Source organism: Osmerus mordax, chromosome 22, assembly GCF_038355195.1.
Source record: "Osmerus mordax isolate fOsmMor3 chromosome 22, fOsmMor3.pri, whole genome shotgun sequence".
Classification (NCBI taxonomy): domain Eukaryota; kingdom Metazoa; phylum Chordata; class Actinopteri; order Osmeriformes; family Osmeridae; genus Osmerus; species Osmerus mordax.
The window spans coordinates 11,247,295-11,260,456 of record NC_090071.1 but is presented as its reverse complement, the minus strand read 5'-3'; the positions used below and the strand labels follow the sequence as shown (position 1 = coordinate 11,260,456).

The window sequence follows — 13,162 nt, the reverse complement described above, 5'->3', positions numbered from 1 at the left end:
CATCATCTCAAGAACCAAGATCAAAACAACACGATTTAATCAGAGTGATGAGACCACAGCCAAATGAGACTCACACTACGTTAACAGAAACCGTCATGAAACACACTTCTCATCTCTAGGGGGTATTCCAGAAAGTGAACCCACCAGCTGATTCACAATGTTGCAGCAACCTACTGGCAATGTTGCTACAACGCTGGCTGTCATATGAGGAGTTAACCTACCCGGGTTTGTCACATAACCTGCTTTCTGGAATACCCCCTTGTGTATTAGTCAGTGTGTAAATGTTTAGCAAAGTGTTATTTTTTGACAAACAGCAACGAGTAGTAAGAGAATGAGAGGTAGGTAGGCGTTCTTTTTATTGGATACAAGTCTTCCGTTTAGCTTGCACCTTGTAACTAAGTTCATATTCACATGAGTAGCTCACAGCTTCCATCAGGGCATTGCATAACTGTCACTCAGCATTGTTGTACTAGACTACAACCTTGGAGGGATTCATCAACTCCACAGGTCAGAGCGGTCAATTCCACAGTGTACATGAGACCACAGCTGTACCAACCACACACAAATATTGATTATGGATTATTATTTTCAATAGTGGTTACAAGTCAACGAATACAGGACGAAAGTCCTGTGGTCATTCGTAATCAAAAACGTTTTCATAAATAGGATTTCATCCTCAGATAACTTAATTCCACTGTGAAATCACATAATTCAGTCCAATAGTCAATCTGGACAGCTGTACTGGCACAGACATGCACACGCACGCACACACAATAGAAGTCGTTCAGCTTTCCTTATATGCATTAATTCCTAATCTCTCAGTGAAAACACTAACATATCCAGAACATTATGAGTATATGTTTTTTTCCACAAAATGCAGTATTGAGGCTTTCTCCATACAGGCCATCCATACTATGGGAATATCTAATGTGACAATTACTAAACCAACACCTCCTCAGCCTTCTCTATAAGGCTTTGAGTTAAGTGGATATAGGACGTAGTAGAACTGAGAGAAACGTGGTTGGGGCTGGCAGCTGTGTTTATGTGTGTGTTTTGCATGTGGTGTCTGTGTAGCCAAGCTGACTTGGTTAAACCGTGCCTCAAGCACATATGCTGCCCACCCACACCATCCAATTTGGGTAGCGTAGTTGGCTAAAGTGGTGTTTCTGAAAGGTGGCCGTTGCTTGAGGGAGTCAGCGGACCCAAGGTCAAACCCGGCAGTGGCAAGTGAGGAAGATACTGCAGAGCAACGAGATGACACCTGTGACAAGCCTTGTGTGTGAAAATAGCTCGGTTTAAAGTTCACACACCAGTAATGTGTGTGTGTGTGTGTGTGTGTGTGTGTGTGTGAGAGAGAGAGAGATAACTAACCAGGGTAATGCAATATCATACTACTACCCCTTAGTCTTATCCCCCTGGACCTAAGCCACACTTCTTCCAGGAAGTCCTCTGGTTGAGGCTGCCTCTTTCAGGAAGTGCTGCGCTTCTCTCAGGAAGGATTTTAGCCCGCTGTACCTCCTCTGGCCCAGTGTGTGTTCACATGTAGTCCACCTCTGTATAAGAGATGTATTGTCTAGTCCTTGCTTCTTCAAGTGGGCAGGCCTCTAATGGCTCCCTCTAACTCGGTTTCTGGGTAGAAGTAAAGGTTCCCCAACCTCCCATCTCTAGTCTGTAGTCACCAACTTCCTGCTTACAGCCATATTGGTTTGGGGTGAGGGAAACTCCAGTGGATAGTTCTGCTCTGGCCAGGGGGGACTAGGAAACCCGACGAGGTCATCTGTTCTTCCTTCTCCACCTCCATCTCTCTCTCTCCCCCCTCCTCAATCCCTCATTCCACGTCCTCTCGAACGGTTAGTGCTGCAGCAGGAAGTTGGTTGCCATGTTGATGTCGTTGTTGGAAGCTCTGAGAGCTTCCTGGGCAGCAGGCCTGGAAAAGCCCATCTCCATCAATCTGGTAATCTGGGGCACACACACAAAACCAAAATCGGGTTTAGTGGGATTACAGGAAACAGTAACAGCAGGAAATCATACTCATGTATGCACATACACACACACACCTGGTCCTCTGCTATGGGTGTGTTGTCCAGTACAGGAGCCTGAGGCGAGGGGTGAGGCTGGGCAGGGGGACGATTCTGTCCTCTGAGACGCAGCGAGGGGAAGAACCAGTTCAGTGGGCCAGCCTGGACACACACACAGACCGAGACAGGAATTCAGACTCTCCAATACTCCTTTTCCACCAACGCATTTTGGGTGCTGGTTTGAAGCCAGTGCTTAATCTCGAACCAGTTCTTTCTCTTTCGACAGCCTAAGAACCGGCTCCAAATCAGGGAAATCATAGTCATAATCCTATCAAATGAGTGAAATGACAAACACAAATGTTATGAGCTATTGAGCCTATATTTAACAGAAATGTAATACACAAGCACTATACAGCAAAAGTTTATAAAATGTTTATCTGATAATGCCAGTGTTGTCATACTGCTGCGAGGCCAGGTTATTGCGCAATAGCCAAGAAATCCCGCATCTCAACCTCGCGTTCTTCGGATTGATACACAGCCTTTGTGTTTGGCGGTGCCGCGCTAGCGTTTCTGGGAAATATGAGACGTATACAGTGACGTAATGACGTGGCTCTGTGGTGGCTCTCTAGCCCGTGGAAAATCAAACCAGTTCTTAGAAGGCTCGAAAAATTTAACCAGCTCTACGAAACTAGCTCCCGGTTCACTTTGGTGGAAAGGGGGTACAAGTGTTGCAGACTAATTCACTGGCAGTGCTGAAACACAGGGTCTCCATCTCCTATGTCTTTACGGTTTGGTGGGTACCTGAGGTTGCGGGGGGTTCCTGGTGTGGTTGAACTGAGCCAGGAGCAGCTGTTGGTCCAGAAGGTCCATCCTCTGCTGCCTCTGGATGTCCAGGGTGGCCCCCATCCCCAGGGGCGTCTCCTCGGGGGGCTGGGGGCCGGAGAACACGGGCTCCAAGAGGAACCCCCCCACACGGGACAGCCAGGAGGGGACAAATAGGACCCGCTGGATCCCCAGGACATTACAGTGGTACAGACCTCCAGAGATCTGGAGGGAACACACAAAGAGAACCTTGGAGAACAGTAGAACCTTACAGAATGTAGGTAGGTGGTTGGTATGTGTTACTCTCATCTTACCAGGCCACTGAGAGCTACCAACCACATGAAGGGACTTGATGTCAGCAACTGAAAAGAGGAAAGTAAAAGAGAGAGAGGGAGGGAGGGATATAGAATTGAATGCACTCATTGAATTGAATGCTACCTTCTTGCATGTCTATAAACCAAAGTCTGTAGCAATCTACCTGAAGGCCTATGATGTAGACCAGAGACTTGTTAGTGATAGAGATATGCCCCAGCAGCTGGGTGACAGGCACCCTGGGGATGGAGCAGTAGAAAGGCACGTAGAGGGCGAACACAGGGGACAAGCTACGGAGAGAGAGGTACGGAAGACAGCAATGAGGGGGAGGAACCAACGAGGCTTGGATGAAGAGTGCAAGGGAAGAGAGTAGGAGTCTCCACAGTGACAGCCCTCCATTTCTACTCACAGTCCTGATGGTAGCTCCTCCACCTGGTGACCGAACAGGAAGTGGACAGCCTCCGCCAACAGGAACTCAGCAAAGGCAGACAGGATCCAGGTCCCAAACAGGAAAGACTGTAAGGACAGAGACAGCACCACCAATTACTAATTATATTGAATATAAATACAAGTGAATGTTTTGTGACAACATTATGGTCCACACTGGAAATGTTTAAGCCTTTCCTGTCCTGCCCTCTTTGAAAAAAGTATCTTCATTTTGTATGGTTTATGAATCCTGAATAAAAACCATCTCTATCAGTGAGCATTGCCGTTGCATTCCGAACCACCAATGCTACACAAGCAGACAGACAGAGGAGACCAGAGGGAACGTACAGCGAATTTTCTGCTTCCAAACCTCCTTTCAAAAATACGGAAGTTGTAGTAGAGAAGACTGCAGCAAAAGGTGTCCTTCAGGTCTAGACAGATTAGACGACCACAGACCACCCTCCACACCTGAGGTGACACACGCAAACACAGGGCAGAGAGAGGAGGGTTACAAAAACACAGGTCAGAGAGATTAGGCGTACATACACAGACACACACACCTGTTGATCCTGTTTGATTGCCTCTAGGTTGTAGGCGAACAGTCCGTGATACTGGGGCAGTAGCGTCAGCAACACCGTCAGACCACTTAACACCATTAGAAGGCCCTTGGACAGCGGTGCTTTGTCTGAGTAACACAACACATGAACCAATAGTTAAGTTAACAAGGTATAAGAAACTTTTATGCTAGCTAGTTACTACTAGACAGTATGACAGCTGTAATCGTCCGGAAGGTTTGATCATACTGAGCTACTGAAGCTTTACGAATAGCTAGCATGTATTCATGTATTAAAAATAGTGCAACTTATTGGGTTAGCTTTGAAGTGTTAGCTTTGCGATCTTATTAATGAAATAAAATGAACGATGACATGACGACGGAAGATTGCTGCTACCTGTCATTTTCTAGCTAGCTACTGTACCTAGCTATAGCTAGCTTATCATCATGGATACTTGTTTATCAAATGCATTGTACTTCTATCATGTAGACACGATCAAACTAACTTAAATGATGTAACTGTAACGTATCATTTAAACCCCAAATCGATATCTGGTTAGGCTACCTCAGTTCACAGGGAATGAATGATAGTGCAAAGGTATAAGATAGCAGCAACCAGAATGCCTGGACACTGAAACGTGAAGTAAATTTGCAAATAACATCAGCGGCTGCTACTTACAAAGCCCTCTGGAACCGGTGGTCGTGAACATGATGCAGATCTCAGAATAAAGACGCTTTGCCGCGATCTAAGGCACAGAGGACTCAAAACTACTAGGGAAACTTAAAAAATAAATACTCATGGTTGACAGCGACAAGGAGCACAGAGACAACGCACCTACGGTGGTTGATGTAGCCCAATTTGTATTCGTCGTTTCAAAATGAAACGGAGGGAACGATTTATGAGATACGGATGTTTTGGCACAGTTAGTTTTTTTACTCAGCTTTACGACAGTAATAGTCAATAAATACTAAATGAATTGGCGTTATTCTCATGCTACCGGTGTCTACTGTGACTAAAATAAACTGGATACTATCCTTGTCGACTAGGGGGCAGCAGATTACCTATTAGGTCACGGATTACGAGCTGTGATCTTTTCAGGCTCAAGGAGAACTGTAAGTGATACTGGCTCCTCACCTCCCCAACTCTCCTCCTTTCCTCTCCTCCACTCTGCTCTTCTCTCCTCCCTAACTCTCCAACTATCTCTTCTCTCTTGTTTTCTCCCTTACCTCTTGGGCTTCAGTATAAACAAGGGGTTCAGTTGGAGCAGAACAGAACGGCCCCTGGCTGCTCACACACTGTTATGGTTTATTGACATGGCATCCCTGAGAGAAAGAGAGACAGAGAGAGAGAGAGAGAGAGAGAGAGAGAGAGAGAGAGAGAGAGAGAGAGAGAGAGAGAGAGAGAGAGAGAGAGAGAGAGAGAGAGAGAAAGAAGAAGTACAGAAAATTGTTCTTTATTTCCTTTGGCACAGGTCCCAGCTTCACCTCCACCTCCCCTCCACCCTCTCTCCCTCCAGCTCTTTTGTCTTCATGTGTCAAGTCTTTCATGTACAGTAAAATAATTATGCTGCGGATTGAGGTGTGTTTCATACTCTCTAAGTATATATCACGAATATGACAGGACTGGTGAGAAACAAATAGATGAAGAGAGGTAGCGAGTCAGAGAGGGAGAGAGGGAGGTAAAACATGTAGAATTAGAGAGAGGGAGGATGACAGGCCAGTATTGTGTCTAATGAGGGAAATCCTTCACACGTTTACGAGCCCTCTGTCTCCACCATGTCTCTATGGAAGTATTAGACTGTGTGTGTTTGTGTGTGTGTGTGTGTATGTATGTCCATGCCGTCTTACACACTCCTTACCAATACATTAGGGCGGACCCACACAACCTATTAACCCTTAATCTACCTTTGACAGAACTGGTGATCTTGTTTTACAACCTGCCTTTCAAGCCAAGCTCTGACTCAATGTCAGTCTTCACTACATGAAGAAACTTGAAGATGTGCAGTCATTGTATTTGTATTTGTGTGTGTGTACAAGAGAAGGAGAGAGAGAATAAAGAAAAGAATGTCCGTTTGTTTAGGCAGAAGCTGCATAGATATTCCAAAAACAACACAGTGAATGTTATTAGAAGCCGTTGTGATTCTCTCTTTACCTACACACACACACACACACACACACACACACACACACGTAGAGTTCAGTTGTCCTACAGTAGACATTGTCATGTCCAGATCCAATACAGAAAGCCTATACAATGTATCCACATGATCTGGTCGGTCTGGTTAAGCATGCCCGTCTCTCTCGATCCAACTAATCCTATTGCACACATACAACATATTGTTCATTCATTGAATCATTGTTTACTGTAGCTCAGAAACAGTGATGGATTTAAAGGATGTCTCAGTTCCAGTTCACCTGTGTGGGAACTGTTTAGCAGGCGGTGGGAATGTCAGCGTTATTACTTCAGTAAAAGAGCAGACATTGTGTCTCCGGTATTTTGACTAGTTGGCACTCATGTGTTAGAAGACGGCAAAGTCTCCTTAATGTCAGTGACATTAACTACATTGTGTTCAGCGGTGACGGATGTTAATTATGGGATGCCTTGACTGTGCATGAATGAGGGGAGAAGTCCTCTTGTAAATATTTGCTTATGAGCAGTGAACGATTTAAAGAGAGATGGAACGAGGAAGAGAGAAAGAGAGAAGAAGGGAGTTTGAAAGAGAGAGAGCATAAATCTGTACAGTATGTCTGTATGTGCATGAGTATGCATGCACACACGTTTGTAGTTGTACATGTCTGCTTGTATGTATGTATGTATGTATGTATATATACTGTGTTGTACTGTAGAGTATGTTTGCTTTGGCAACATTTCAACGATCTCTTGACATGCAAATAGAGGTCTTGAAATGGAATCGAATAAGGAGAAGAGAGAGTAAACTCATCGGAAATCAGCTCCACATGCTAGCTCTTGAATACGTGGGTTTCCCCCGTGCTTATTCCCTCCTTACCACTCTCTCTCTCTTCGTCTCTTGTCGTTCTAACAGAAAGGTGTAAAGGAATGAAATGAGCTGTTCTGATGAGATGGTCCGACTCATTTCAGTTGAACTCATGGGTGAGGTCATGGTGAGGGCTGGTTGTTGTCAGTGTGTGTGTCTGTAAGTGTGTGTGTCACACCTCCCTGTCATATTTCCTGATGGTCAGGTTAGCAGTGACTCAACACATCTCTCTGTCTCTATCTCTTTCTCCGTGTTATGTGGAGGGAGATACATGTGTTGTTTGTGGATGTTTTAGTATTTCTTTTATGTGTGTGTTTTCGTTTGTCCTTTCTGAATAATGGTGCTACAAGCCATTTTTTGTCCAGTCTGAGCTGTCCTTGAAGGAACCATAAATATGTAAAAAATCTATCTTTCTCTCTCTCCCCCTCTCTCTCTTTCTCTGTTCACATGTCATATTCTGAAACGTTGATATTCCGAAAAGTTATGTTCTGAAGAACTAAGTGGAAGCCTGTGGAAGCTTGACTTGACAGGTGTGTGATGGTGTGCTGGTCATTCTATGCCCAGCTGTATATAGAATGGAAACTCTGAGGTCATCACCAGAGGTCAGAGGTTAGAAGAACCTTCTATATCATCATCAGATGACCATCTGTGAGATATCAACCCTCCTACACACAAACATACACACACACACTCACATCCCTCCTCCTCCGCAGGTCAGAGGAACAATAGAGTTCTATGTTATTATATGATGGTAGTGTGTCTCAGAGGGACCATTAGAGGGTCTGTTATGAATACTGGTCTTCATAAAGAGTGGCCAGGAGAACTATCATCAACACCCAGCTGTCTTGAAGGAGAGAAAAGTGTAGGGAAAATGAGAGGAGAGTGGGGAGAGGAGAGTGGGGGGGGGGGGGGGGGGGGGGGGGGCTGAGTGTTTTTGATCTATTGTTTGAAAAAATGGAGACCACCTCTGTGTTTGTGTGTATGTGTGTGTAAGGGAGAGAAAGAGAGTTGTGTTAGTGTGTGTAGGTGTGTGGGGTATTTTTGCATTGAACAGGGGGATTGAAGCATGAGAAATGTGGAAAGATGAAATCATGAGAGGAACCCCAGGGAGGGGAGGAGGAGAGGAGGACAAGGAGCTGGAATACAATATGAGCATCAGGGAAAGGGACAGTCGCTTTGGATGAAAGTGTCTGTTACATATGAATAAAATGTTAAATACAAAACAGAAGTTAAAAAAGTAAAACGAGAGGAGGGGGGGTAAGTGGGGCAAGGATGAGGAGAGGGCAGGTGAGTAAAGGAGGGCAGGAGGGGAGGAGGAGAGGAGGGGGAGGAGAGTGGGGGCAGGGGGAGAGGGCAGAGGGAAAGGGAGGAGAGACTGGAAGTATCAAGGAGGGGGTAGGAACTCCAGGGGAATTCTGGTATGGTTGTCCACCCTCGCAACCCAATTCAACTCATGTTGCATGGGATGCATTACTGCAGCATATCCCCCGTTATCAAACACAGCTTGTCTTCATGTGTGCAGGCGTGTGTGTAGCTGTGTGTCTGTGTGTGTGCTTTCTCCAATCGCCTCAGTGTTTGCCGATTGACCTTTGCAGGTCTTGTTACAAACCAGGTGTATCACTCAGGTGTTGCCCAGCTATAATTTAGGTAAATTACAGATGGAAAGTCACATGCTTTTGGTGAGCCATTCAAACTGGATCCCCATCTCTCTTTTTTCTCCCTTTTTCTCTCTCTGTCTCTCTTTCCCTCACGCCCCTCTCTACTCCTCCTCCCCAACCTCTCTCTACTGTCCTTCCAGTTTTATTGCTAACTCAGGGCGTCGGTGCCAGACAGGAAAGTACAATAAGGTGATTCTGGGAGAATGTGCCTCTGGGTTTTCTTTACAGAAAACTTCAACAAGCATGACAGACACAACACACACATGGAAATCTACATACCTACACACAAACATGCATAAACAAACACACAGACTTGCACAGGCACACACACGCAGGTCTTGCACACTCACACATACACACACGCACATAAACACACACAGACATGCGCACACACACACACTCAAGTACAGAAAGCCTCATCCCCACGGCTCCAGTCCTGGCCACAGAGCCCCGGTCTGGACACCAGCCAATCACAGTTTGCCCTGAGGCGTCAGCTAAGCTAATAATGGGACAGGATTAGAGTTGGCAGTGACCTATGTGAGATCTGCGAGAGCTGCGTGATGAATCTGTGCTGTTTGTCCTGCTATAACGAGTCCCATCTTCCTCTTATTGTGCTTAACCAGGCGGCATGTCTCCTCCACCTGTACCTCAATCAAACATGGCTGCTCTCCGGAGACAGCAGACTTACCTGAGATTGGTGACACACACGTGAAAGTAACTGTAATTCTCACCAGGACCATGTAAGCTGTCACTCCCATTATTGGACCTGCCAATTGCCAGTAGACATTAGTGTGTGTGTGTGTGTTTGTGGTGTATGTGTGTGTGTGTCATAAAATTGGATCTTTAAAAGGGCATAGAAAGGGGAGTTCTGTTTGTACAGGTAGGTGGTATCTGATATGAAAGTGAGTATTGAGCAACAAGTTAAGGTATTTGTGTGTGGGGTGGTAAGGGTGTGTGTGTGTGTGTGTGTGTGTGTGTGTGTGTGTGTGTGTGCGTGCGTGCGTGCGTGCGTGTGTGTGTGTGTGTGTGTGTGTGTGTGTGTGTGTGTGTGTAGGCAAGAAAGGGAGACCGAGAGTGAGAAGGATATATTGTGTATGTGTGTAAAACAGAGAGAGAGAGCCAGAGAGTGTGTGTGCTAAATAACCTTCCTCTATTGATAAGGATTCAAAACATTTCACCACTCCAGATCAATAGAGTATGGCTCTTACTCAAATGTGAGCACACAAACTGTCCAGATTAGTGGTTTACAGACATATTTACATAGACATTATCTGATGGCCAGAAGAGTAATTAGTTTGTACTTTGAGCTCAATGTATATTCATGTAGTTCCACATGGAGAATGTTGTATTGTTGCTTCGTCGCAATGAACTTGTTTAATTATTGCTGAACTTCAAAATGTCAGTAAGTGTTACAGTTTTTTTCAAATGCTTACACATTTTTTTCAAACTTTTTTTCAAAACTTAACACACAAATCCAACAACTGCACACACAAAATGCAAAATGCCTTGCTTCTCTTGCAGAATGAAGCACTGCATTCAAAATTTCACAAACACGTCTCAAAAGCACACATTTGTCTTATGTTGCAAACACTTTTGCCATTATATTACAGTTTTGGATATATAATATACACACAGTTATTCAAAACCTAAAGCTCTTCTTTCATGAGCTCCTTTGTACATTTCTGTACAAGATTGAAAGTAAATGGCAGAGATGATGAAAAATTCATAGTAAACACGAAAACAAGATTGAAAACAAACTTATTTGTTTACTATAAGCATTTGTGGTTGTGAATACAGTATTACACAGTACAAAAGAAAGAGTGTAGTAGGACAGAAACCAAACCTAATTTTGAAAAAGGTGATTACGGAATGGTGTGTCTGTGTGTGCCATGAACTGTAGCATACAGTAATATATACTATTTTATACAATATTGTCAGAATGTCTTCTTACAGTCACTTTACTGTTGCACGGTATGATACAGTAATCCACCAGACTGTGACCAATCATGCAGTGCACTGCAGTCAATGGATGCATGGGTGCTAAAATATGTTTGTGTATAGTATACCGTGTGTTGTACTGAAACAGCTATTATGTGTACATTGGAACATGTGTATATTACAGTATATTGTTACATACCTGTTATGTTTTCTACAGTAAAGGTTCATGGTTCAAGGAAATCAATTTGCTTCCTGTTAGAATTTTGTGTGTTACGTGGAGAATTGTGTGTTGTGTTTTGCAAAAAGTGTTTTATGAAATTGAAAACTGAGTCAAAGGCCCAAAATATGCATATGGTTTTGCAGATTTGAGGTGTGGTTCTGGTGTTTGAGTGTCAGGTTTCAGAATTTGTGTGTAAGCATTTGAAAAAAACTGTAAAGTCGATAACAAGCTAATCACTGGTGTTGTTTTGAATTCTTGGAAAAGCCTCTGTTTCCTGGAGAAGAGAGTATTTTCCTGTTGTGAAAGACAGAATCAATATAACAAACCTGGGGCCCTGCTTTTGGAAGATTTCACTTTGCATTCTACAGTACTTTGATTCTGAGTTAGGTAGATACTCTTATACTAACAACCTACTCACTCATCAAAGAGAGCCTGCCTGCCTGCCTGTCTGCCTGTCTGCCTGCCTGCCTGCCTGCCTGCCTGCCTGCCTGCCTGCCTGCCTGCCTGCCTGCCTGCCTGCCTGCCTGTCTGTCTGTCTGCCTGTCTGCCTGTCTGTCTGTCTGTTCATCCATTTGTTAGTCTGTCCAGGGTCCCTGTTGTTGCTGAGTGGGTGGTCTGGACTGAGAGAGCTGCACTGGAAACCTCACACCAACACACACACACACACACACCACACACACACACACACACACACACACACACACACACACACACACACACACACACACACACACACAGTGCTACAAACATCCCACTGACACAGCAGAGAGATCCAGGAAGCCTTCTTCCAGATGTGTGACATTAATTACTTCAACCAAAACATGAACCGGTAGCTCTCACTGTGTGTGTGTGTGTGTGTGTGTGTTGTCGTGCATGTGCATGAGAGAGAGAGAGAGAGAGAGATGGGTTTTTATGGTGTGTATGTGTGTTGTGTGTTGTGTGTGTGAATGAGAGAAAGAGAAAGGGAGAAATTGTTTTTTTATGGTATGTCATAATGCTGTTTAAAAGCAGTAGTTAAACCAGTGAGAAAGTCCAACCACAATGTATGTTCCTCAGGACAGTATTCCTGTCAGGCCAGGAGGGAGTGGACGGGCTCCTGCTCTAACTGAGAACATTCTCAATGACTCAGATTTTCAAAAAAGCTCTGAAGAAGAAAACTGATTCATCTTTTGATAAAGATCACTCTCTCCCTCGATCTCTCTCCTCCACTTAAAATCCCCCCTTAATCTGTCATGTTCTTCCTCCTCTTCTCTCCCTCCATCTGCCCCCATCTCCCTCCCTCCCTGCCTCCCGCACTTTCTCCTTCCTCTCCTACTCTCCTCCGTGCTGTCGCCCAGCCCTAGTGTCAGGAAGCCCAGGGGTAGTCAGCTCTGATTGATCCAGGATGGGATCAGCAGGTTATGAGAACATTCTGCCGTTTCCACCTCCGACCCCCGACCTCCGGGGGTGGTAGGCTCCCTGTACATTCAAACAATACCTCCGGACCGGCCCACTGTGGGGGTGAGAGGGGGATTCATTTAATGGAGAGAGCGAAAAGGAGGAGAGGTGTAGGAGGATGTCTCAGGAGAGAGGAAGTCTCTGATTGGGTCCTGCCGGAGATCCTATTGTTTATATTGCATTTCTCTCTCTCTCTTTCTCTCCATCTGTCTTTCCCTCTCTCTCTCCTACTCCTTTTCTTGAGCTCCTTTTTACGTCTCTCTTCAGACATCTGAGGAGTATTACATCCAGTCAGGGTCAAGCTTATGATTCAAACCAAGAACATATGTTGTGTGTGAGTGTGAGAGTTAGTGTGTGTGTGTATAAGGGGAGGGGGAATTCCCCATCTTTCACTCTACTGAAGGATGGAAGGAGAATTTGTTTTTGTTTTTCATTGTTCCCTGATCTGATATCACACAGAACACTGTTGTTGATCAGCATGGCTCCTCAAATCGGCTCCTCAAATCCCTCAGAGGAGAGAGAGAGAGAGAGAGAGAGAGAGAGAGAGAGAGAGAGAGAGAGAGAGAGAGAGAGGAGGGGGTGATTCATCTCGATCAGCACACACTTGACCGAATACTGAACGTCACTTTTCCTGGACAGACCGGTGTGTCTGTCCCTAGACTTACAACACCCAACTGAACCTGTGTGTCTGACTCTGTGGAGTAACTCAGCTCTGTGGAGTAACTAGGGAACTTGCTAGTGAGATGGTGACAAACCAAACACAAGCCAACAAACTGGAAAGT

The 13,162-nt window shown here is 44.9% G+C and overlaps 1 protein-coding gene across 1 annotated transcript; it reads right to left on the bottom strand.

The window, feature by feature from the left end:
• Nucleotides 1-339: 339 nt before the first annotated feature.
• On the bottom strand, nt 340-4,944 carry ubac2 (UBA domain containing 2). The gene is made up of 9 exons (XM_067260918.1): nt 4,811-4,944; nt 4,139-4,263; nt 3,927-4,046; nt 3,562-3,668; nt 3,319-3,442; nt 3,155-3,202; nt 2,820-3,065; nt 2,058-2,180; nt 340-1,959 (listed from the first exon to the last, which is right to left on the bottom strand). Exons 1-9 carry the CDS (start codon nt 4,839-4,841, stop codon nt 1,852-1,854), a joined length of 1,032 nt encoding a protein of 343 aa, XP_067117019.1. The 5' UTR covers nt 4,842-4,944; the 3' UTR covers nt 340-1,851.
• Nucleotides 4,945-13,162: the final 8,218 nt, after the last annotated feature.

What these genes read in the sequence shown, in the direction of transcription:
- ubac2 (XM_067260918.1), bottom strand. Translation starts at nt 4,841, where the DNA reads ATGTTCACGACCACCGGTTCCAGAGGGCTTT. An exon ending in TTGGAAGCAGAAAATTCGCT is followed by an intron (nt 3,669 to 3,926) that starts GTACGTTCCCTC and finishes CTGTCCTTACAG; the next exon opens with TCTTTCCTGTTTGGGACCTG. An exon ending in GGAACCCCCCGCAACCTCAG is followed by an intron (nt 2,181 to 2,819) that starts GTACCCACCAAA and finishes GTGTGTGTCCAG; the next exon opens with GCTGGCCCACTGAACTGGTT.